This window comes from Diabrotica virgifera, chromosome 8 (genome assembly GCF_917563875.1).
Source record: "Diabrotica virgifera virgifera chromosome 8, PGI_DIABVI_V3a".
Classification (NCBI taxonomy): Eukaryota; Metazoa; Arthropoda; class Insecta; order Coleoptera; family Chrysomelidae; genus Diabrotica; species Diabrotica virgifera.
In genome coordinates this window covers 62,677,529-62,704,010 of record NC_065450.1, presented here as the reverse complement: position 1 = coordinate 62,704,010, position 26,482 = coordinate 62,677,529, and the positions used below count along the sequence as shown (strand labels likewise).

Here is a 26,482-nt window from a genome sequence, read left to right as displayed (position 1 = left end):
TCAATACACAGGAGCAGTCTTCCTGGATGTAAGCAAAGCAATCGACAGAGTGTGGCATAAGGGGTTAACATTCAAAATGATAGAATATGGATACAATGTGACCATGACCAGACTCCACACCTCTAACTTAGGCGACCGAAGTTCAGGGTCCAGATAGAACAAGTAATGTCTGAACAAGGAACTCTGGAAGCTGGGGTGGTCTTATCGCCCCTTTTGTATAGCATATAAATAGCAGACGTTCCAAGGAAACCCGGATCACTACTCAACCTTTATATACAGACGACACTACATTAGCGACAAGACACAGGAACCTGAATATACCTGTAAGAAGTCAACAGTCGGTACTGGATATAATAGAAGAATGGAGAATAGCCTTAAATCTAGAGAAGACTCAGACTTCTTTAAGAAGAGAAATGTTTACATAAGAACAGCTAACAATGGAGGATATACCCATCCTTTGGGGCGGGGTGAAGTTTTACACAAATCAATCTTCTTATCCCAATTAATTGTATACCCGTATGGAATTTTAGGGGTATGCAAGTCTCATCAGGCTGGGTTCGTTTCTATTGCTTGCTTGAAATCCGTGAATCAAAGTGTGATGTTCTAAAAGGCAGCTTTACTCATTCGAATAAAATTTGTTGGATTTTTACCTAACAAAATGTCGTGGAATGTATATTGTAGATTCCCCAGGCCAATCCATTTATCGTCCGTTTTTTTGCTTTTCAAATTGTATTGTATTGTATATAAGTCTCGGATTTAGGTTGTTTTTTTTTTCCAGCGAAAGAAATTTTTAATTTTCCGGTTCTTTGGATTTCTTTTTAATTTGTATTTATTCATATTTATATTTTATTTTAATCCTCGTTTATTTTTAGCCATGAGCATAATGGAAGGTAAGAAAGACATTTTCGAAGAATGCAGGCAAAAGTTTATACCTACATTTAAAACCAGTTGCTGCTTTTGGCTACCAGCGCAATTAGTAAATTTCATGGTGGTTCCAGCAGTTTACAGAGTCACATATATCGGAGTATGTTCGTTTGTTTGGATCAATATTTTATGTATGTTAAAAAGAGAACAGCTCGAAAAATCTGAATAGTATTTATTTTATAAGATTGTATAAAAACTATTTTATTATAACATTAACAAGTCTATAGTATTATTATTTTTTAATACTGTTATTCATTCTTGCCCTTCCTATCTTCTTTGGTTGTATTAGATACTATAAGTACTAATCCGATCATTATTAAAGATATGCCAAACCACCATAATAACGATGTGGTCTCCTTAAAAATTAAGAAACCAAATAGAGCCTGAAAAAAGGGTATTTATTACTAAACAATAAGTTACGTAAACCAAAAATTAAGATTATTTCATCTTTAAGGTAGAACACCTTAAGACCCAGATAATATTGTACGTGTCCGTAACTCTTATTCAGATCAAAATTTCTTCCTTTTTAACGATTTTAATAGGTAATTTAATAACCATTAAGTTAATAACCATTGACTATTTCGTTAGAATTTTGCCACGATTAGTAGGCAGGAAGTGAGATGCAATTCATAGATCTCTCCTAGCCTTCTTTCCTCAGCATTCGTATGGTTTGCAAATTATAGAAACCACGAAGGCGTTACCAGACACTTGGTCTCAATAAAAGTTTTATTTTAATATTATTTTTAATTTTATTGAAGTAAAACTTTTGATTGCTGTAAGTAGATGCCGCCACGGCACCCGTATCGTGTTATTTTGCTGTAATCCGGTACTAGTAGTCTAAGAGCTGGGAGCGGATTTTGTGCGTGATAAGTAATATGGAAAAACTATACGGGGATATGTTGAATTAGTTGTGTACATGACTTTCACCAACGGCCAGAAACCAGAGTAGGGGGCCGAGAGTAGTTATAAGGGGTCAAAATCGCGGTTTTTATTATTTTTTTATGACGCTCATGATCGAGATGCACCAAAATTTGGGAATAAGTAGGTCATGACGTACCTAAGTAAAATCTCTAGGGGTGCAACGCTGCGCGGCCGACAAACGGTTGGGGGTAGGGGTTAATTTAAAAAATATAAGGGGTTTTTTTGCGACGTTCGTGATTGAGATAGTGCACCAAAATTTGGATATAAGTAGACCATGACATAAATAAGTAAAATCCCCAGAGCCGGAAACCAGAGTGGGGGAGGAAGGTAGTTATAAGGGGTCAAAGTCCCGTTTTTTATTATTTTTTTTTGTGACGCTCATGATCGGGATAGTACACCAAAATTTGGGAATAAGTAGGTCATGACGTAACTAAGTAAAATCTCCAGGAGTGGAACGCTGCGTGGCCGACAAAGGGGTGGGGCAGGGGTGAATATAAAAAAATGTAAGGGGTTTTTGCGACGTTCGTGATTGAGATAGTGCACCAAAATTTGGGAATAAGTAGACCATGACATAACTAAGTAATATCCCCAGAGGCGGAAACCAGAGTGGCGGACGAGGGTAGTTATAAGGGGTAAAAGACGCGGTTTTTATTATTTTTTTTGTGGCGCTTATGATGGAGATAGTGCACCAAAATTTGGGAGTAAGTAGGCCATCGTAACTAAGTAAAATCTCCAGGGGCGGAACTCTGCTTGGGGTACAAAGGAGTGGTAGGCAGGGGTGAGTATAAAAATATATGGGGGTTTTTTGCCGTTCTTGCTCGAGATAGTGCACCAAAATTTGGGAATAAGTAGACATGACATTACTAAGTAAAATCTACTCATTCCCAAAGTCATGGTCTACTCATTCCCAAATTTTGGTGCACTTTCTCAATCACGAACGTCTCAAAAAACCCTTTATATTTTTTATATTCACCCCTACCCCCAAACCTTTGTCGGCCACGCAACGTTCCGGCCCTAGAGATTTTACTTAGTTACGTCATGACCTACTTATTCCCAAATTTTGGTGCACTATCTCGATCATGAGCGTCACAAAAAAAAATAATAAAAACCGCGACTTTGACCCCTTATAACTACCCTCGGCCTCCACTCTGGTTTCCGGCCGTTGGTGAAAGTCATGTACACAACTAATTCAACATATCCCCGTATAGTTTTTCCATATTACTTATCACGCACAAAATCCGCTTCTATATCTCCGACTATAGCAGTCTGATTTGTTTTAGTTTATTCAGAGAAAGTCATATATTACACTCTTTGATGACAGCTTGGGAGCTTGAAACCGGTTAGGGTGTTTATGGCACTCTCTGAATGAATTGAAATATAAGACTTCTCTAGTTGTCCTTTTCCAGCAGAATTATTATTTATTAATATCCATTAGAAAAAAGACTAACGCTCGGTTTCATAATCAGTTAAAGTGGACTAAATTTTAAGTTGGTACCTTTATCAATGCAATTCATATGGGTAAATGTCAACTTTAAAGTGATCTTTAGTTAATGTTCACTTTAAGTTGATTATGAAATCGGGCGTAAGTTTTCAATCTAATAGCACATTAAACAACACTAAAAATATTACTCTACATCCCACCAGATCGAAAACAATTGGAACCTTCTCTGGTTACACCTCCGAGGCTTCTAAAATTTGCAAGCCATAACAGATGCTCAGCGCGGTAAAGTTCCAACGAGAATGTTTCCCTTCGTACTCAAATCAGAGTAAACATGTAAATCAAAACTGAATAACCATTTTCAATTTCCTTGCAACACTAAACTACAGCCGCTTCATATTCTAGTTCAATTAGAGAGTGCAGCAAGCACCCCTACCGGTTTCGAAACTTATTAGTCTCTCACCAGGAGGCACGTAAATGCTGCTCACTCTGACCCAACCACGACAAACCCCGGCGTGCAGTCACATTGAAACGAACGAAATGGCAGGGATGTCCTAGCAGCAACTACTAGTAAAAGACTAAGTTTTCGTCCAAGACTAAGGCTGTAGTTTCGTGTTGCAACGAAATTCAAAATGGTTATTCATTTTTAATAGCCATGACTTTAAAAATCTATTGGCCAAGCAGTTGAACAACTCATTATAATTCTCTTATGACTTTTTTTGTTCCCAGTTCATTATATTTAGATATGATGTGATAAGTAGAAGCCATTCTACTAAGTAATCTGGCCCCTTCTTCTTCTTCTTTTTTAAGTGTCTTGACCTCCAAGCATATTGGCAACTAGTCACATGATCTTTTTGTTCCACTGGCGGAAGTTCTTGAATCAGGATGTTCTTTGTCGTCTAGGACCACGTTTTCTTTCTATTGTTCCCTGAATAATTACAGGGACTATTTAATTTATATTTTCTCGGTCAGTCTATTCTCGATCATAATCTTTGCTATCTTATTCCAGTATCGATTTGAGATTATTCTTACGTAGGTATCTCCTGTTTGCATCCTTGAACTTTAGAAATCGTAAAATTTATAGCGTTACATTGTGTCGAAAGCCATTCGAAATCGATGTTGAGTAGATAGTTGTAACTAAAGGATCTTATAAGATTCTGATGATATCTATCAATAAAACTATAAAACTTGCATCTTATTTTGTATTTCTTCACATTCCTTCATTTGATAGATTATTTTGGTGATTGTTTATATATACCTATCTATCTACAAGCGAGGTTCCTACAGCCTCTGCCGCTTGTCGCATTTCGACCGCCATCTTTTTCTGTCCATCCATTCGTCTCCTTTGATGGCCCTAACCACAGCATAGAAAACGCAACAGCAGTGACACACTAGTAGGCGGGAAAAGTTCGCGCACTATTACTGCGCAGATCGTCGGCCATTTTGTGCGTAGTACCAGACAATGTAGAAAATCGACAGTGTTGCCGATTTATACATAATTATCAGATTTACTTAATTTATGACATTCATATTTTTTAACATAATTTTATACGTATGCCTGTGGGAATTATGTCAATAATTGGGACATAACACAAAATATTGACGATGAATGGCGATTGTATTGTTAATCTTTTGCATAAATTCCAGAAATTATTCAAAAAGAATCTCTTAAGACCGCGTCCCACGATCAAATAATTTGATCAAACTGGTTTGAGCAAACTGAAAGTGACAGTTAGTGACGTCACATCCTGAGTGTTCATTGTGGATAATAATGAAAAATTTTAATTTTAAATAAAGTACAAACAAGTTAGACAACTCAATACAAAAAAATTGATCAAACTAGACTGATAGTGAGAGCACAGATTTTTAGAATTTCAAAAAAACTGCAATTGTGACGTCACTTTGACGTACTTCCTCAAGTACGTCAAGTTTGCTCAAACTGTTTGATCAAATTACTTGATGGTGAGACGCGGCCTTTACGGGTAATAAAGTTGGTGACATCGGCAACACTGATGAACCAACACATCACATCACCACTGAGATGTACTACCTACGCGAAAAATGGCGACCCTGTACTTTTCAACTTCAAAGGCGGCATCAGGGAGTGTCCTTGCTGGTTTCGTTTATTATGCTGTGCCCTAACTCTCATGATGTGTCGTGCATTTTCTTCCCAGGCAACTGAAGGCCTTCCCCTTCTTCTTCTTTGTTGTGGTATGTAATCTAAAGTTTTCTTTGGCCATCTATCTTCATTGATTCGTTTCACGTGACCATACCACACTAGTTGTGTCGTTTCAATTCTATCTACACTGGAATATACAGTATTTGTCCTCCTTCTAATATCTTCATTCCTGATGTGATCTTTTTTGAATATACTACACGCTCTCCTTAGATAATCCATTTCTACTACTTCTATTCTTTTTCGATCTTTCTTCGTGATCTGCCAAACTTCTGCCCCATAAGTCATAATAGGCTCTACCAATGTACGATAGATTGTCAATTTCGTTTGTTGTCTTATATCTTTAGACCGTAGTAGAGAGTTTAGAATGTTTACCGCTTTTTTGTCCTGCTGCGTTCTGTTTTCGATGTCTCTTTTGGTAGTGCCTTCCTTTAGATATTATAGATTCGAGATATTTTTATTCTTTACATGTTTCTGTGGTTCTAATTTCTAAATCAGGATCTTATTCATCATGCCATATTTTAAGGTACTCTGTCTTTGACATATTCTTCCTCATCATTCGCTACGACTAGCTGATCATCTGCGAAAAACAAAGTTGCTAGACATTTACCACCGCCTATGTCTATTCCCATTCCGGATACTTGTTTCCTCCACTGCTCTAGCGATGATTGAATATAAATAAAGTCGGAGACAGACAACATCCTTGTTATTGGAAATGATTCAGATAAAAAGTTTCCTTCTTTAACGACACTTCTTGCATTTTGTATATATTTGCGATAGTATCCACATACTCTCTACCAAGACCTACTTGTTTATATTTATACACACACCCAAACTTATATGCAATCATCTGATATTTCTTACTATTCCGTGCGAATTTAAAAAAACGTACAGACGAAGTCAAACAATATTTATTTTAAAGCAATTTTATAACAAATACATAGCAGTTAAATAAAACAATAAAGTATTTAACAAACAAATTGAAAGTAGTTGTTTTAAAGTCAATAGCATACAAAATTTCAATGTAAAACGAATAATGTTTAACTTGTTTTTATTTATTTTTTTTGTATCTTGTGGTAGTCAGTATTATCAGCTCTAGTCCTTATGCAAGCTTCAGTTTGCGTGGGCACGCTCCTAATCAAAGTATCAACATTTGGTTGTGGTAGGTTGCTCCATCCTTTAAAAGCAGCTTGTACTAGCCGTGCGGTGTTTTGTGGATTATCCCGGCAAGCTCTAATTTTTCTTTTAAGCATATCCCACAAATATTCTATAGCTATAGGATTAAGCTCGGGTGAGCAAGCAGGCCACTCCAAACAAGGGATACCTTCTGCTTCAATGATGTCTGTAGTCACTCTAATGGTCTGTAGAGGTCCATTAATCATGCAATTAAATTAAATTTTCTTCTATTGCACCTCTCCAGAGTCTGAATACAGGTTATCAACATGCCTGTATGCAGTTAAAGTTGATTGGATGAAAATTGAAGTAGTTTTTTTACGGATCACAATTCCTTTCCAGAACATTACACTTCCCCTTGTATATTTGTGAACACATCTGACAGTTTTCGTTCTTGCTTGTCTTCCTCGACCTCTAAGTACACTGATCCATTTTCCATCTGATTACATTAAATCCTGACTGTTTTTGAAAATAGCACATTTTGTCAATTCCCAATGTTCCAGTTTTGGTGGTGAAGACACCAATTTAGGCGATCAATCTTGTGCTGCCTGGATAACTCGGGGACCCATAACTGTCTCCTGCTGTATACATCTTGGTACGAACTCTTCTTATCATTTCAACTGAAACAGTTACACCTGTGGCTTCCAAAAGTTGCCTTTGGAGCTGCAGGTGAGAAATGGTTGGGTGTCTTCCACCTGATTGGACAATTAAACGATCGTGGAGAGCCGTTATTACTTTTGGCGACTTTCCCTTGCTTTATTTTTGAGCTTTCCTAGTTCCTGTTACCTAGCATGTTTTGGAGAGAACGCCCTGTATTACGCCTAGCTCTGCAGCTATGTCCATCTGAGAACATTACTTTCTCCACAAGACCAATAATATTTCCTTGTTGTAAGTTGTATAACCCCACATGAGGCATATTTTCGTTTTTGGACGCAAACTTTAGTTTATTTATTTTCGTTCAACTTGCAACTCAAGCAAATAATCTATACCGTACCGGGCTATACTATCCGATTGTCTTATATATTTGTTTATTTTCAATAAAAACCTTTAATCTTCGCAACAATAACAAGTTTTTTCAAAAGAAATAAATATTAATTTGAAATACATGGTGATTCCATATAAGTTTGGGTGTGTGTATACCTACTATTATAAATGAATAAATAAATAAATACAAATCGATAGAAAATAAAGAAAAATATGTGAATAACAAAAATATTCGCTATACTTACTGTTATAATATAATTTGTAGCCGAAGAGATTAGTGTTGCATTTATTGACGCAATTTTTTGCAAGGCTTTAACAAAAAATGTTAAAGAAGCAGTATTTGTAGATAACATCAGAGCGAAAAATATAATCCTTATTAAAATGTAGCCCTGTAACAATATATAGATTTTAAATTCAATTAATCAGTAAAGTCTTCAAATGTGGAATATTCTTATTTAAACTCACATAAATATGATAAAAGTATTAACATGTCACATATAGCTAGAGACGATTTTGCCATAAATGCGTAGGAAACTAAGTTAGAACACATTCGGAAGAAAAGAGATGCATAATGTGCTATCTCTGCTCGCCTTGTTGGTACATTCTGTGCAGCTTGTTTAAGAGTTTACAGGACACAACCTCCAGTAACTTAGCGTCAGCGGATAGTGGCTCAGATCAAAAACTTTGGGCTTAGAACAGGATAGTGCTTGAGACCGTTCTACAAGGACAGTAATGTCAAAGGGTAAAGAAAGGTAAGTAAATGTGACACCTTACTTTATCTTTATACTCATAGACAATGCATTTTTTATGAAATGTTCGCAAATTTGGATTTCTTACTGTATTCTTCGTATTACCATTGGTATCGGAAACATCTTTAGCCATTTCACTTCATTCGGGGTAGAATATTCACTTGAACAAAATACTGAGAATAGATCTAACGAACATTTCCTAAAAGTAAAGTTCCATCTCCTATCGGAGGTTGGATATCATAATGGCTATGGTCACTTTGTTGGCTGCTGCTCCGAATAGTTGTAATGGACTACAGTTAAACCATTCTCTAAGGTTACTCAGCCAATATATGCGTCTTCTTTCTATGCTTCTTCTACCTTGGATAATAATTGTCAGCAACTCATATTTTTCTCCCCTGGTTATGTGACAAAAATATTCCAGTTTTCTTGTTTTTATACTGTTCATAATTTCTAACTCCTTATTTAAACGTCGTAGCACTTCAACATTGGTAATACTTTGAACCCATTGAATTTTCAATATTCTTCTGTAACACCACATTTCGAACACTTCTATTTTTCTTATGTGTTGCCTCTTCAATGTCCAAGCTTCCATTCCGTATAGTAATATAGAAAATATGTATCATCCTAGAGCCCTCAATCTGAGAGGCAACTGAAGGTCTTTGTTTGTAAGCATTGTCTTCATTTTTATAAATTTTCAGTTTCACTTTCGATTCAGACTTTATTTTCTTTGCTTTGGTCATTTTTGTCATTAATCCAAGTTCCCAGATATTTGTATGTTTCAACTTTTTCTATTTGGGTTTGCTCTATCATTAACCTTTCATTTCCATGTGTTTTTGAGACAATCATAAATTTAGCTTTTGTCTTGTTTATTTTTAGTTCATAATCTTATACAATAATCGTTAATTTTATTTACCAATTCTTGTAGCGATTCCAGAGTGACTGCCATTATAACGGTGCCATCAGCAAATCTAATTTTATTTACTATTCTTCCATTTATAGAGATTCCATCACTTAGTTCCACTACCGCTTCCTGAAATATGGTTTCACTGTATACGTAAACAGTACTGGCGACAGAACACAGCCCTGTCTCACTGCTTGCTTTATATCAATATTCTCGGACTCTTGTTCTTCTATCTTTATATTGACCTTTTGATTCCAATACACATTGATAATTCGTAAATCTCATCTGTCTATATCTCTGTTCTTTAATAATTAGGTATATTAGTTTTTAATATCGGACCCTGTCGAATGCTTTTTCTAAGTCAATGAAACAGGAATAAATATCTAGGTTCACATCTAAGCATATTTGAGAGAGGACATTAAACGCAAACAATGATGCCGCTCTTGTTCCAAGACTTTTGCGGAACCCAAATTGGGTATCATTCATATCATCTTCTATTATATAGCACAGACATAAATATAGACTATTGGGAAATCCGTCTATGCCTCAGCAGGGACTCAGAGACAAAAATATTTAATTTCATTCGGAACAGAGTTCACCAATTTTAACATAGTGTATAATGACTTCGTGTTTGTGCTTCCATATAACCAGTTGAACTTATTTTTTACTCCAGATGCTTTTGTAAGCAGCTTTGTTGGAAAAAGTCTCAATTGGGATAGCTATCCGTAAAACCAAATTTTGTGTTTCATTCTGCTCCAGACTCCTCTACCTTTATTTTGATTTCATTAGTGTACATCAATAAACAGATTTTAAAAATATTAGATCTTCTGATTTTCCAGTACCTAATTAACCTACATTCTTATTTAAAGATAAACATAAATCAAATTGCGTTATTTGCGTTTAAAAACTATTATAAAATAACACTGAGCAGCACTACACAAAAAAATAAACTACAAAACTCACCTCGAAGTCAGGCAACCCCGACAGCTTTCCAAATGCACTGCCAGTTGCCGCTAGTCCGCCGGAGATAAAAGCAAAATGGACGTCTTTATACATTTCCGTATTTGTTGGAAAATTTATATCCTTTACATTTGTTATTGTGTTTGGAATATTTACATTCGTTTTAAAAATTCTTGTGATGTTTTCTTTATAGATATACGGAAATGTCAGCCATCTAGTAAATGCACAACACAATGTAGCCCCCTTACATATTTCACTTCTTTGCTTGACATAAAATGAACATGACGGTTCACTCGGGCGATGACGCAATATCCAGCTGTTACAATCTAGAGGTGGAAGATAATTTTATTGCGAAACGGTTATATTTAAAAAATATTATCTTAACTAAAACTTTGTTTTTTTCACCCAATTTTGAACAAATGTGAAAACTTTGAATTATGTACGTCCTTCTGCCCGTCTGTCTGTTTGTCTGTTCTGTCTGTGATCACAACTCCTCCGTCATTATACCAGCTAGAATGACAAACGAGGTGTCAAATGAAAGCTTATAATCCAAGGATGGTACTAAAGGTGATACATTTGACCTAGGCTGTCTGTCCGTCTGTTCGTCCGACCGCGAATATAACTCCTATTTCATTATACAAGGTAGAATTACAAATGATGTGTCAAATGAAAGCTTATCTTATAATCCAAGGATAGTAATAAAGGTGAGAAATTTGACCTAGGCTGTCTGTTAGTCTGTCCGTCTGACCGCAAATATAAGTCCTCCGTCACTATACAAGGTAGAACGACAATCGAGGTGTCGGATGAAAGTTTATAATCCAAGGATGGTACTAAATGTGAGAAATTTAACATAGAACTTACGGTTTTAGAATTGCGACCAGAAGTACTGTTTGAAAGCCACCGGAATAGTACAAGTGATATATTATTCGACGCGCCTTCGTAAGACGAGAACAAATATATACTTCCGGTTTCATGACTGCCTGTCCGTCTGTCTTTCCGCTCGCGAATACAACTCCTCCGTTATTAATAAAGACAGAATGACAAATGAGGTGTCGAATGAAAGCTTATACCCCAAGGGAGATTTTTGATATCGGACTTCCGGTTTTAGAGTTGCAACCGTAAGTACCGTTTTAAAGTCACCGAAATAGTATAAGCGATATACCATTTGACGTGCCTTAGCAAGATCAGAATAAATATAAAATTTTGGTTTTTATATAATTTCCGGTTAAAAAGTTCTAACCAGAAGTGTCATTATAGTCGAAGAAATAGTTCATGTAACACATCAATCGAAGCGTATTGCAAAGTTGAGTTTGAATCTTTAGTTCCGGTTTTGAAGTTATTTCTGCTTAAACAATGTTTAAACAAAATTATAAGTTGATTTTTTAACCAAGAGGAGTAAACTAGAAAGACAGATTCACACAAGAAATTTACTAAAAAAGTCACCAAATTCATCTTCTTTTTTCGTTGATCCTATCAGCTTTCGATGATAATCCATACATATTATATTATACTAACATATCGCTAAAGAGTTCTAAAAACAAATGTTTTTATATAAAAGTAGACTAAAAATCTAAAACTTAAAGGAATAATGCAGAAAACACAAAAAATCGCGGATATACTTAATTAACCTATAAAATGACAGAAGTGACAAAATTTGATAAATGTCATTAGTGTCAAAATTTATTAACAATGGAGTAAACTTGCCTGCGGTTGGACCAATTAGAAACAAGCATTACGGCGCGGTAAATTTGAATCACTCCTCTTGGTTAAAAAACAAACAATAGTAAAATCGTACACTAATCGAAGCAAAGTTACACGAGGAGGTCAAATATCGACTTCTAGTTCTACTTTCGATTACTTTGGGTGAAAGCATAGGACTTATCAAGCCCAATTACTTGTTTATTTGCGTATGGTTCTTTTCATGAGGATTTTTCAGTGCGTCACAAATGATAGAAAAAAAGGTAAGTCCGTGATAATACACATTTACCTATAACATTTATTCTAACGTGACATTTTAGTTAAATCTGACAGTTGTCAAATTTTATTTGCCATTGGGCATATTAATCAGTTGTCTTTATTGCATTTATAAAATGGTATTTTCTTTGATTTGTATAGTCTTATAAATTGTACAGATTATATTCGTAGATATGTATAATTATTCAATAAATTTTTTTCTGTTATAGCGCCATCTACCGACAACTAGAATAATCACCGAACTAGAATAATTACCAAAGTATACACCGACGTGCCTTTTTTTCTGTCATATAAAATTTAATGCGTTAGAAAGAAATCGAAAAACTGTGACGCACTGATAAATGCTCATGAGAAAATGCATATTTAAATTCATGTATGGTTCTTTTCATGAGCATTTTTCAGTGCCTCACAGTTTTTCGATTTCTCTCTAACGCATTAAATTGTATGTGACAGAAAAAAACTCACGTCGCTGATTACATTTCGTCGGTGACATTTATAACATTTAATCTAGCTCTCAATAGATGGCGCTAATAATATAATATTAAATAATATTATATTATTCTATATAAAAAAAATTTAATCGTTAAGACTATACAAATCAAAGAAAATACCATTTTATAAATGCAATAAACACAATTGATTTGTTTTTATATTAAATTGCAAATAAAATGTGACAACTATCAGATTTAACTAAAATGTCATGTTAGAATAAATGTCATAAATGTGTATTTATCACGGACTAACCTTTTTTTCTATCATTTGTGATGCACTGAAAAATGCTCATGAAAAGAACCATACGTTTTGTAATAAATTAAGTCAGTTAAAAAGTATTAATTTTATAAAGTTTTCGTTGAACATGTTATGATCCATTTCGAAACTACAGAGAAATTTTTGAATTATATTGTCTAATTGTTTGATTGTGATTAATTTAAGCACGGCCAGCCAGATTTACACAAAAGAAATATATTTACTTAAACTACAAACAACGAATATAATATAGACGCATAGGTGTCTATATTGGTTGCTACAAACGTAGACATATAATACATAATATAGACTACAATCTATAACTGTTCCCTTAGTGCGACAGAGAAAAGTATTTGTAAACAGGGTATGCATCCCTTTCTAATCGACGAGTTTATCAAATCGGCGGAAGTGGGAAAGTCACGTGATTCACGTGATTGATAAACGCTGCTGATTAGAAAGGGATCCATAACCTGTTTACTTATCTGTCGCACTGGGGAATAATAGTAGTCTAAGAGCTGGGATCGGATTTTGTGCGTGATAAGTAATATGGAAAAACTATAATTAGTTGTGTACATGACTTTCACCAACGGCCGGAAACCAGAGTGGTGGCCGAGGGTAGTTATAAGGGGTCAAAGTCGCGGTTTTTATTATTATTTTTATGACGCTCATGATCGAGATAGTGCACCAAAATTTGGGAATAAGTAGGTCATGACGTACCTAAGTAAAATCTTTAGGGGCGCAACGCTGCGTGGCCGACAAAGGGGTGGGGGTAGGGGTGAATATAAAAAATATAAGGGGCTTTCTGCGACGTTCCTGATTGAGATAGTGCACCAAAATTTGGGTATAAGTAGACCATGACATAAGTAAGTAAAATCCCCAGAGCCGGAAACCAGTGTGGCGGACGAGGTTAGTTATAAGGGGTAAAATTCGCGGTTTTTATTTTTTTTTGTGGCGCTCATGATGGAGATAGTGCACCAAAATTTGGGAGTAAGTAGGTCATGACGTATCTAAGTAAAATCTCTAGGGGCGGAACGCTGCTTGGGGTACAAAGGGGTGGTAGGCAGGGGTGAGTATAAAAATATATGGGGTTTTTTCGCCGTTTGTGATCGAGATAGTGATCACGAACGTCGCAAAAACCTCTTATATTTTTTATATTCACCCCTGCCCTACCCCTTTGTCGGCCACGCAGCGTTCCACCCTTGGAGATTTTACTTAGTTACGTCATGACCTGCTTATTACCAAATTTTGGTGCACTATCTCGATCATAAGCGTCACAAAAAAAATAACAAAAACCGCGACTTTAACCCCTTATAATTACCCTCGTCCCCCACTCTGGTTTCCGTCTCTGGGGATTTTACTTAGTTATGTCATGGTCTACTTATTCCCAAATTTTGGTGCACTATTTCAATTACGGAGGTCGCAAAAAAGCCATTATATTTTTTATATTCACCCCTACCCCCCTCTTTTAAGTTTTTACCGATCTCGATCATGAGCGTCACAAAAAAAATAATAAAAACGGCGACTTTGACCCCTTATAACTACCCTCGTCCCCCACCTCAGGTTTCCGGCTCTGAGGACTTTACTTAGTTATGTCATGGTCTACTTGTTCCCAAATTTTGGTGCACTCTCTCAATCCCGAACGTCGCAAAAAAACCCTTATATTTTTTGTATTCATCCCTGCCGCACCCCTTTGTCGGCCACGCAGCGTGCCACCCCTAGAGATTTTACTTAGTTACGTACCCCTACTTATTCCCAAATTTTGGTGCACTATCTCGATCATGAGCGTCATAAAAAAATAATAAAAACCGCGACTTTGACCCCTTATAACTACCCTCGTCCCCTACTCTGATTTCCGGCTCTGGGGATTTTACTTAGTAATCTTATGGTCTACTTATTCCCAAATTTTGGTTCACTATCTCAATCACGAACGTCGCAAAAAACCCTTTATATTTTTTATATTCACCCCCTACCCCCACCCCTTTGTCGGCCACGCAGCGTTCCGCCCCTAGAGATTTTATTTAGTTACGTCATGACCTACTTATTCCCAAATTTTGGTGCACTATCCCCGTATAGTTTTTCCACATTACTTATCACGCACAAAATCCGCTTCTATCTCTCCAACTATAGTTTTAGATTGCAGTGCGCAGTCTAGTTGTCTATGATTTTGTTTAAGTTAAGTTTTTAAGTTTTTACCGATTACTATATCCGCTTCATTATATCCCAACTCTACGATTTCAATCCAAAATTCGAAGTTAATAAAATTAGCCGCATGCCACGATAGAAGACGTCTTTAGCGTCAAAAATTGTTTTGAACAACAAAATAATGTTCCCATATGTTTTATAGATTATTTAAAGGCTTTCCCTTATTCCAAATAACTAATATCTACAACAGGTATTGAGGAGCTAGAATTTGATTACCGTTTAACTGTTTGATTACAGTTAATTTGAACAGTTAAAAATCTTGCAAATAAATATTTTATGACGATGAATAATTCCATTTACCAATATTTTTACCAATAGAAATAATCATTATATTATGTGTTAATAATACCTATTTTAACTATTTAGAATGGGAAATAAGCCACAATATTATTAAAAAATGATTTTTATTGGAATCCATTATTGGCTAATATATTTATATGGAGGATTTCGAAACTAATATCATTTCTAAACAAAATTTAAAACCCACTGTATGGTGGAGATATGTAGATGATGTGTTTTCAATATGGCCTCATAGATCAGAATTGTTGGATACATTCCTGAATATTATAAACGATCAAGAAGAGACAATAAAATTTACAATGGAAAAGGAATATAATAACACCCTGCCTTTCCTCGATGTTTTAGTCTCAAAGAAGGATACTGGATATGAGACTCAAGTGTATAGAACAGGGCCGGCGATAACTGGCCTGAAAGGGATGCACTGCAGGCGGGCGCCCCTGTTTGGGGGTCGCCAAAATGACCTTTTTTCTGTCGGTGCTATACAAAATACTAATTTAAAAAACACCGAAGGGCGCCTATGCTTCTTTTGCAGGCGGGCGCCTTATACCAGGCCCGGACTGGCCCGCCGGCCCACCGGCCCTCGGGCCGGTGCGCCTTTTGCCTTCGTTAGTACCTATCTATCCATAAAAAAAATTAAACTGGAAAAAATTTTTTTTGAACTTTTACACAAAGATGATGCAGCTACCATTCCCCTAAAAAATGTTTTTACATGCCTCAGTAATCAGAATCCTACATAATGAAGCCAGTCGGTACAACAAAAAACAACTTGTATCAGGCATCAGATAATCAAATAGCTTAGCTACGACGGACGGCGCCCTCGAAGACCATTTTTACGATTCGGGCGCCTTTCATATGTATCAATATTCGCTGTTTCTTTTATAATAGTTTGGATGCAACTAGCGGCGCCCTCGAAGACAATTTTTACGATTCCGGCGCCTTTCGTGGGTAATTTCCGCTGTGTGTATTATAATAAATAGCTTAGACGCGGCGCCCTCGAAGACGATTTTTACGATTCGAGCACCTTTCATAGGTATCAATATCCGCTGTTTTTTTATAATAAATAGTTTTGATGCAACGAGCGGCGCCATCGAAGACAATTTTTACGATTCGGGCGCCTTTCGTAGATATCAATTTCCGCTGTGTCGAAGACAATTTTTTCGATTCAGGCGCCTTTGGTAGGTATCAATCTCCGCTGATTCTATTTTAATAAATAGCTTAGATGCAACTAGCGGCGCCCTCGAAGAAAATTTTTATCGGCGCCCTCGAAGACATATAGGTATCAATTTTCGCTGTTTCTACTATAATAGAAATAGCGGATATTTTTACATACGAAAAGCGCCCAAATTGTAAAAATGGTCTTCAAGGGCACTGCGTCTCGCATCTAAGCTATTTGATTATCTGATATCTAATATAAAGAGTGTTACATGTTACATCCCACAATTGGCCTAAATATACAGGTGTATTTTTCTGCGCTCCATAACTACAGTATACATACTGGATTGTTGCGCCCCAGAATCCTAAATAATGAAGCCAGACAATGAACAAAATACAACTTGTCAACATGTATCAGGTATCAGATAATCAAATAGCTTAGGTGCGATGCGCGCCGCCCTCGAAGATCATTTTTGCGATTCAGGCGCCTTTCGTAGGTATCAACCCCCGCTGATTATATTTTAATAAATAGCTTAGATGCAACGAGCGGCGCCCTCGAACACAATTTTTACTTCTATATTATACATATAATATTGTTGCGCCCTAGAGTGCTACATAATAAGTCCAGTGGGTACAACAAAATTCAACTCGTTCAACTCATATCAGGCATTCTTTATCTAATCTGATACCTTTAAAGCTAATCTGATACCTAATACCTTGTTGAATTTTGTTGTATCCTTCTTACTCTAATACAATTTGTCCTCAGATATTCATGCCGCTCATTCCACCATTATGGTTGTTTCCTTTCGTACCTCCCGTTTGACTTTACATAAGCCAACTGTGATGTCGCACTTAGACCCTCGATCAACTTACTTACATCCTCGCATCTCGAACCAATCAAGCCAACAGCATCCATAAAAACCTCCTCATTTAAAAGTCTCTTTAGATCGATATCTCTATCTTCCTGTTTCTTTCTTTTACTCATTATTTCAAAACTCACATATTTATGTAAGCTGAGCGACTCTTCTTCCAAAACAGTCTAGCTTATGACCCTGTTTAGAAGTGACGTTGAAACCAGTGAGATGTTCAGAAAGGATTCACTATTATCTCTCACAAACGTAGGTGCCTTATCGTCATTTAGCAAAGTAATCCCTGTGGCGTCTATCCATTCTGATAGGTGTTTCCCTGTCCCATCAGATCTCCTATGTTTAATAATTCTTTGTCGAGAGACCAACTTTACATTGGACTCCTGAAAGAGGACCACGTCACAACTTTCTCTTCGTGCAAGTGTTTCTGCAACATCGTGAGTGGTCCTCGCCCTTCCCATATTTATTTGAAGGAACTTCGTATTAGATGGTTTTTGTCTGATTCCTGGTCCTAGGTGCTTTCATCGACCCTTTCTTCGTCTCTTGTGGCAGGGTCTCTCTTGAGGCCCCGCTTTTCCAGGATCAGTTTTTTATACTCCGAGAACTGTAAGCTGTCGGCTCTGTGACCGGACTTTACACGTAAGACAGAAAGTCGCCTCATTACTTTAATCTCGTGCCTAGTGCCCCCTTGCCTGATCGGTAGCAGGAGTCCGATTTGTTTTTTCCCTTGCAGTCGGTTTTACTATGCCCGAATTGCAGGCATCTGAGGCACCGCTGAGGCACATGCACACTCTCTCGTATCTTGCACGACTTCCGGCCAATGGGTATATGTTCTCTTTCCAGCGCCTTCTTGGCTGCGATTCCGACTGTAACGGTTGTATTTCCTTCTCAATTTTCTCATAGAGACGAGTTTGACGTCGTTAGACTTCCTGCTGCCGGTATACCTTCAAACCATTTTCAGGATTTCTTCCTTTGTGACATCTCCGTCTATATCAAATATTTTCACCAGGTTCTGATAGCTCCGGACATCTTCTACTGTGTTTCCCTCCGTGCGGGTCACGATAGCCTTCTTCAGGTGCTCGGCTTGTTCTTTTTCTGCCACTTCGAGGTTGAGCTCCCCGCCCCTAATCTTCTTAGCGCTTTTGACGGTAATCCTTTCCTTCCTCGTGTCTGCGCTACCCTTAATTAGCAACTCGGCGTAGGATTTTCCACCTCCCTTCACAATCAACTTCTGCGTCCCCTCGATCATACTCCTCAGTGAGAGGTGGATGTCCATACCCAAGAAGATTACTTTCAGGATTTGCCTGATGTTCCTACTTCTATAGCCCCCAATTATTAAGAGTAATGGAGGGCTATGATAATATAATTACTCTGATCTCCAGTGTCTCCATGTCTTCCCTCAATTTCAAAAGAATTGCCAGTAGTCTCTTATCCCTGTCACCCATTTCTCTACAGGAACCATGAAAATAGTCTGACGATTTCCCCTGTTCTCTTCCTCCTGACCCTTTCTTGTAATTGTGGTCATAGTATTAAGTTAAAGGTACTTCATCTCTCTTGGGCTGTATGTAGATACTACCGGTTTTTCCCTTATCAGGTCGTGGTACCTTTTCCCCTCACCGGAAAGTCCTTGTTCCATGACCACTACTAAGTCGCCTGCAGATTTATTCCATTTTCCCGGTTTCGCGACCGCATATAGATATTTTCTTCCCATTCGACTTTATTATAATGTCGTTTATTTTTTCAAAGCCTCTTTCACCTGAGTTCGGGACTGTTGCGATCATTTCTATCTCTCTTTCACTAAGTTTTTCGGGGAAGAACTTTCGAAGTCCATTGATGTGGACACACTTGCCTTCTCCTTACTTCTTTCTTCCTCGTCGGTTTTCTCCACTTTCTATCTCGTTTCTTAATGCTGCCGAGGGTGACTTGTCTGAAAGTGCTCTCTATGTCTTCGGTGACACTCTTAAGGTTTATACATACATCATTCTTGATCTCGACCTTCGTGTTTGTATGGTCAGACATTAGTCTCACTAAATTATTTGTAACTCTCGTTTCTCCATTGCTCTTACCATAGTCTTATGTCGGAGTTCTCCTCCTTCTCTCTACATATTTTTCCCTAAGTGAGGAGCTCCTTTGCAAGGTTGCTTCCCCTGAAACATCCGTCTTGGTGAGGTCCCTACCCCTGACCGAATATCTTCTAACCGAAGACCCTCTTCTTCCGAAGATTATAGTTTCCTCCTTATTCTTTTCCTCTTTGCTAAGTACTTGCCTTTTGTTCCCTTCACTACTGATATTGATGTAGTTGATGATGTTCCATATCATCTCATTCATTCATAGTTTGTTCCAGCTGCACCACCACTGATGACTCACTCCAATGTCTCCGGACTAAAAGGGATACTGGGAAACTGAAGCTATATTTTTGTGGCATCTTAATATAATTTATTATTCCCAATAAAAATAGTAAATTACTTCATGGAGTTAAATTAAAATTAAACTTAAAAAAATTCACGAGTAATATTGATTAACTTTGCATAAAAAGTTTGATGTAAAATTTTAGGAAGGGGGTCTGGTGCCTTTGTTTAGATATTAGGTTGGCGCCTTTTTTAGAATTTGGGTTGGCGCCTTTTTTAGAATTTGGGTTGGCGCCTTTTTCATGAGCCAGTCCGGCCCTGCCTTATACCCTAGCGCCGGTACTGGTATAGAAAACCAACACATACCAACAGATATCTCAATTACAAATCAAATCACAACATCAACGTTAAAAAGGGAATCATAAAATCCTTGTATGATAGAGCCAAAATTACTTGTTCTAACGAAAATTCATTTTTAGAAGAAAAACAATTCTTAACATCTGTTTTATTAAAAAATGATTATCCTTTATCGTTTATAAATAAGGAATTGTCAAGATTGGATCGAATGGAACAGAACAACATAGAACGGGATCCTACAACATTCATAAGAAATAATACGAGGAAAATATCAATACCATACATAAAAGGACTATCCGAGAAACTTAAAACAATAGGAAATAAATTCAACATTTCAACAACATTCAAAACAACCAACACATTGAGATCTATTCTATCTAAAACTAAACCTGACAATGAACAAGAAAGGACAAAGAATTGTATTTATAAAATACCCTGTGAATGCGAACAGTTTTATATAGGTGAAACATCAAGACCATTAAATGTTAGAATAAGTGAACATCAATCTTATATTAAAAATAGAGAATTTGATAGATCTCAAATATGTCAACACGCATGGGATAATGAACATAGCGTTCAGTGGAGAGATTCAAGTATATTCCTGAAAGAAACAGATAGTAAAAAGAGAAAAATCAAAGAAGCGGCTCTAATTATGCTAAACGAAACCAATTGTGTCGCAAATTCCTCGGTGGAATGCAGTAGGATGTGGATACCCATACTGAAAGAGGAAGTCAATAGAAAGAAAATACCACAATTAGTAAGTCAATAGTCGAGTTAGTACATATTTTATATTTTAGTATTACTTATATATCCATGTATTATTGATATTATTGATAATTTAAACAAAATTATAGTAAAGTCAGAATTTGATATTAATTTTGAGAGTAAATTAAATGTAAGACCAAATACTTACGGTGTCGGGATAGTATCACGAGGTTTTTCCTGGTTTTCCCTCGTGATTTACTATGAGATCTCTAACGCGAGAATGTTAATGTCACCGTTGCATGTGGTTGTCTTTTTAAAGACAGATCACATGCTATGATTTTTTTTGTGACGGATATTCTTGAGTTGAGGTTGATTTCATGTAATCGAATGAACTATCTTTCAGTAAAGTCGTCCCAGGAACGCAACTCATAAATATTGGCAATATCATTTTAAAGTCTTCTACTTTAAAATGTATTATATGTATCTGAATTGCCGATATAAATGAGTCAAATTAAATAAATTATTAGAAGAATTTTTTTACTAAGCAACAACATTTTTGTTTATGTTAATAGTATTTTGTATTTTGACAACGGCACCCGATTGGGGCGTCGAAACGTTAATAAAAATCATTTTTTAATAATATTGTGGCTTATTTCCCATTCTAAATAGTTAAAATTGTAAAAATGCCACAAGAAAATAGCTTCAGAACAACATTAATAATACCTAATTCAGTAAATAGCCAACTACTTGTAGAAACACGAAATTGGCGAGTTTATGTGACTCAGTTGCACTTTATTATACTCTGTTACCAGTCTCATTTGTGGTTACAATGGTTATATACCCACGCTGGCGCTCGGGACCGGCTAGTGACTGAAAATTTTGAAGGAGCGACGGCGTAAGCCCGTAAGCGCGCTGTGTATATCAGTAGCCCTGTTACCAGATTTAAATTTGGTTACAGTACCTATAAAAACTGTGCGTGCAGTTAACCATGGATGAGTAATGATGGATCAACTACTTGAAAAGTAATTCTCCTTGTATAATTTTGAAGAAAAAAATGAGATTATTGGAAATGAAAGACCTATTTTAAAGAATTTAAAAAAGGAATCAAAAAAAGTAGTGCGATATTTTAAATTTAGTTGGGACAGTGAAAATCCTTGGTTATGTGGTTGCAAGAAAAATAGACTGTATGGTTAGACATGTCTTCTGGTTTCTACAGAAAAATGGGTGGACCAGGTTCACGATTTAAATAGTTTTAGAGTTTTAAAAAGGAGACATGAAATTTTTCCGTTACCTACATGTAAGATGTATACCCAATTTGATTCAGTTTGGCAAAACAAGAATCGAAAGTTCGCTTAACCAAGCTTTTAAAGCCAATGTTGCTAAACATAATGAGTTTGTTAAAAAAATAGATAGGTATATCCTTAGCACACTTATAATAGATACCGTATGTTTTTTGGCCAAACAAGAATTAGCGTTTCGTGGTCATTTTGGGGGCGACGACTCTGACAATCAAGGCAATTACAGGGATTTGTTAACATTAATTGCCAAAAAATATCTAAAATTTTGCCAACATTTAGAAACATCAACTGTTTTTTCGAGAGTTTCAAGTGATATACTAAATGATATTGAAGCTGTATATACATTTAGCCATATTTTCATTTTTTTAAATAAGATTTTTTGCATCTGGTTTTGGTAACACTTTAGAAAAAGTCACGCGTCGCCATAGGCCCGTACTAAAAAAGTTGTTTGGATTCTATTGTATATACGATATTGTAAATCCCTGCTGTTCTTAACCTTTAACTACCCGTGCATCAAGTTATAACATAACTACACGCGTGGCGTACTTTGTACGCCACAAGAAAATACACTTAAAAACAGCGGATTTGTTTAATTTTTTTTGAAAAAATACACTTAGTTGTTTGTTGTAAACCTTATTCGGCATCAGCGAATACTTGGAGTTCCTTCTCAGTAAGCCAATTGGGATTTATAACTGGAATCATGGAATAACTGGATTCCATGATAAATAAAATTACTAATAAAAATTTTTTTTAAATGTGATTTTTTACAGGAGAAAAAGTATTGTTTACAAAGAAAAATATATTTTTTGCCATAATGACTAAAAAACAATTAAAATATATACTTATATTACGACTTATAGTAATATAATCCTGGGGTATATTGTCCACCACCGGAAACAACAAATAATAAAATGTAAATTACGATCTTCCCAGAACGCCGATTATAACGAAACTAAAACCAAACTGTAAAGCACATTCCAGTGATAGGTTAGAAAAATAAGCAAGGTCAAAAATTAAATTTTTAAATATATTTCCAGTAGAATTCTTATATCTGGCGTACAAAGTACGCCAGCGCGTGTAGTTAAAGGTTAAATTTTTGACTGAAAATAATTTGAAAGAAGATTTTTCTGATATAGTTTGAGTTCTTCAAGTAATCGTTACAATGCCAATGACAACAGCAGAAGCAGAACGATGTTTCCCTACATTGAAACGTATCAAAACTTTCCGACACTTTTCCGAAAAAGTCCGACACTTATTAAAATGCCCAGTTGGTGATAAATACCAGTCTGATTTTTGCATGAGAGTTTAATGAAAGGGTAAAAGGTAACAAATCAATTGGAAGTTCTGTCCGACAAAATACTTGCATGGAACATTTTCTTAGTCTGACGTTCCAAATTTTTAACCTGTTCCACAATTAAAACTTCCCCTGTTCCAGTGTTCCCGTCCATCAAAGTTTGTTCGACGAGACACCCTTAAGCTATTAACAAAATTTCAGCTCGCTATTAATCAACTTTTTTTGGTACGCGGGATCCAGGACTATATTAGTTCTTATCAGTTTTGACATTTTATAGTCATATTCAAGCTTTGTGATTGCTACCTACCATACTCATGACCCAAAAAAGTTATAAAAATATTAGTCATCAATTAGCTCATCTCCCTGCTGAAAGTGTCAGTCATAATTATTGTATAATGCGTAAATTTCGAAAAGTTATTCGCGAAGAAAACGATTTATAAAGTTAAGTCTTTAAGGCCGTACTTTTAATTTAATAAAGTTAAATTTGTTATTCAAGACCTCCTTTCCGAGATGGCCTATTTGGTAATAAAACCGCGAGCTATATGCGATTGATTAAAAACAATTTTACTTCAAGATGGCAATCTCGGTTTAAGAGCCGTATTTTCCAATAAAATAAGATAAAATGTTTTGCTTTAAAAGGTATACATTATAAAAGTAAATTTAATGAAAGAATTTCTCTTAGTAAAAGATATAATTATTTAAAAACCCTTAAAAGGGTCGCAAATATCACAAAACGTTTCCGCTTTCTAAAAAGAGCATCATCAGTGTTACATAAAATGTAAAAAGTATAACCGTATTACGGCCAGGCCCGGCTCAAGACGAAATTTTCACCCGGGTAAAGATCCTTTGAGTCGCCCCCCGCTTCTAGTAAAAACCCCTATAAAAACAACACTTTTCAACACTTTTCAACACTTTTCGAGTAACTGCTTATTTTAAGACCTTTGACAGCCCCACTGTAAAAATGTTCGTGTTAAATCAACACAGCATGATATCACAGGATGTTAACACCTTTTGTGTGTTTCATATTGACACCGTCTGTGTGTAATTTGGACACCAACTGTGTGTTATATTGACACCGTATGTGCATATGACACACAGACGGTGTCAATCTGACACTCACAAAAAGTGTGTAATACCAAATAAATGTAATTGGATAGTAAATCAACGCCATTTTGTTTGACATAACCGTTGTATATTTTGCACAGTGTCAGTTAAAGAAACAGAAGACTTTGGACACAGTTTGGACGTAAAGTATATTTACATTGTATTTAAAAATATTATATAAAGAAAAATGAACAATATCCTGGTGTCAATGATGTAATTTAGTCTGATAGGCTTCTCTAAGTATTGCAAGTCTAGTTTACAAAGGCAACTTTACGAGTCTTTTTTTCAGCAAAGTCCTTAATGATGTTCCTTAAATCAAGTCGTTGTGTTCTTGGGACATAGTGGATCTTAAGTAGTTTTTAATTAACTTAAGTTTAGAAAAGCTTCTTTCTCCAGATGCAACACTTACTGGAAGAGAAAGAAGAATTCTTAGAGCTACACAAACGTTTGGAAAGTTCTCACTTAAAGAATGTGATAAAATAAATTTCAAAATGTCCTTTGGTTTATCTCCACAATCATCGGGTAGAACTGTTTCCAGCAGTAAGAGTTCCTGATACATATGGTGTCCTTCAACATCACGGTGCTCTCCATCAGTTAGAGATACCTGCAGGTCTGCACATTTAGTCATTAGAGTATTGATGTCTTCTCTTTTCAGTTTGTAAAGAAATCCAAACGTGTCATTGTGGGTGGATAACTGAGAAAATCTCTCTTCAAGTGATGCGATTGTTGTGTCCAAAATGTAGAGGTAAAATTTACTTCTGAAGTTTTTTTTTTGATCCACAACTGCTTCATCTCGTACCTCATAATCAAATTGGCGCTTGACTCTCCTTGGTCGAACTTGTTGTTCAGAATCAGAAAGGAAGGTTGTGGATCACCAACTTAGTGGATCGCCCGCTGTTGGTGGTCGACAAAGCTGAGGAGCTGCGAATGCAAGGGCGCCTCCGGCGCCCTTACATTCGCGGCGTCACGGGCAAGCGCCCGGTTTGCCCGGTCCTTAAGCCGGGCCTGATTACGGCCGGTTTCACCAACGACAAATAGTAGTTTATTCTTTGAATAAAGTTATTCGACCAATAAACTGACATTTCTCCATTTTACTAACGCCAAATGAGACTTATTTTATGTATTTATCAAATAGATATTTACTCTTCGAATAAATTGGTAAATTAATCTCGCTGTAAATATTAAGAAGAAAGTAAGTTTGCCAGTTTAACTTTAAATTATCAAAATTATATTGAAACAAAATATAAATGTAAACGTCTAATGAATTTTATTCGACGAATAGTTAGTCATTGATTTATTTGTTATTGGTGAAACCGGACCACACAAAATGTTAAAACATTTAACACACAACACAAAACATTTGAACACATTTAAACAAAAAACTTAAAGTTAAAATGTTGACCAAGGTAAAAAAACAAAATTTGGTTATACTTACAGGTTGAGCCACCCAAAAATACAGAGGTTAAAACCTTTTAAATGTTGACTAATGTCGAACATTGTTAAATTAAATATGAAATCAAAAGGATGGATATACTCCTTCAGGATAGGCCCTGGGGCACTATACAGTTATACTCTAGGCTAATTAGCAAAATACAAGGAAAAGTTATTTACCAGCAATTTTATTGCTGGAATCGAATCTTATTATTGTATGTATTAATAATATAGGTATGCAAAGTCCGCAGATAGTGTGCTACTTTTTTTATAAACAAAATGGCGCCCGAAAATCGTGTTTTTTTCAATTTTTGCTCTATAACTCCAAAGATTTTAACTTTACACCAAAAACACTCAAATAAACATTCACCGCAATTAAATTCTGCATAGAGATTTGTTTTTCTCGATTCACTTCGACGAAAACTTTCCCCGGAAAATGCGGGTTTTTCCAACAAAATCTTTAATTTTCAACTTAAAT

General features: G+C 36.1%; 2 protein-coding genes across 8 annotated transcripts in view; one reads left to right on the top strand and one right to left on the bottom strand.

Annotated features, from left to right (window-relative positions):
* Positions 1-1,146, top strand: part of LOC126890081 (mpv17-like protein) — a 50,420-nt gene extending 49,274 nt beyond the window's left edge. For all 7 annotated transcript variants that reach the window (XM_050658917.1, XM_050658913.1, XM_050658916.1 and 4 more), the window contains exon 5: positions 873-1,146. In XM_050658917.1, the coding sequence (XP_050514874.1) occupies positions 873-1,093 (221 nt within the window). In that variant the 3' untranslated portion in view covers positions 1,094-1,146. The remainder of the gene's footprint in view (positions 1-872) is intronic.
* LOC126890083 (transmembrane protein 42) lies at positions 1,082-10,533 on the bottom strand. The gene is made up of 3 exons (XM_050658921.1): positions 10,230-10,533; positions 7,862-8,005; positions 1,082-1,307 (listed from the first exon to the last, which is right to left on the bottom strand). Exons 1-3 carry the CDS (start codon positions 10,320-10,322, stop codon positions 1,173-1,175), a joined length of 372 nt encoding a protein of 123 aa, XP_050514878.1. The 5' UTR covers positions 10,323-10,533; the 3' UTR covers positions 1,082-1,172.
* Between the last annotated feature and the right edge of the window lie 15,949 nt (positions 10,534-26,482).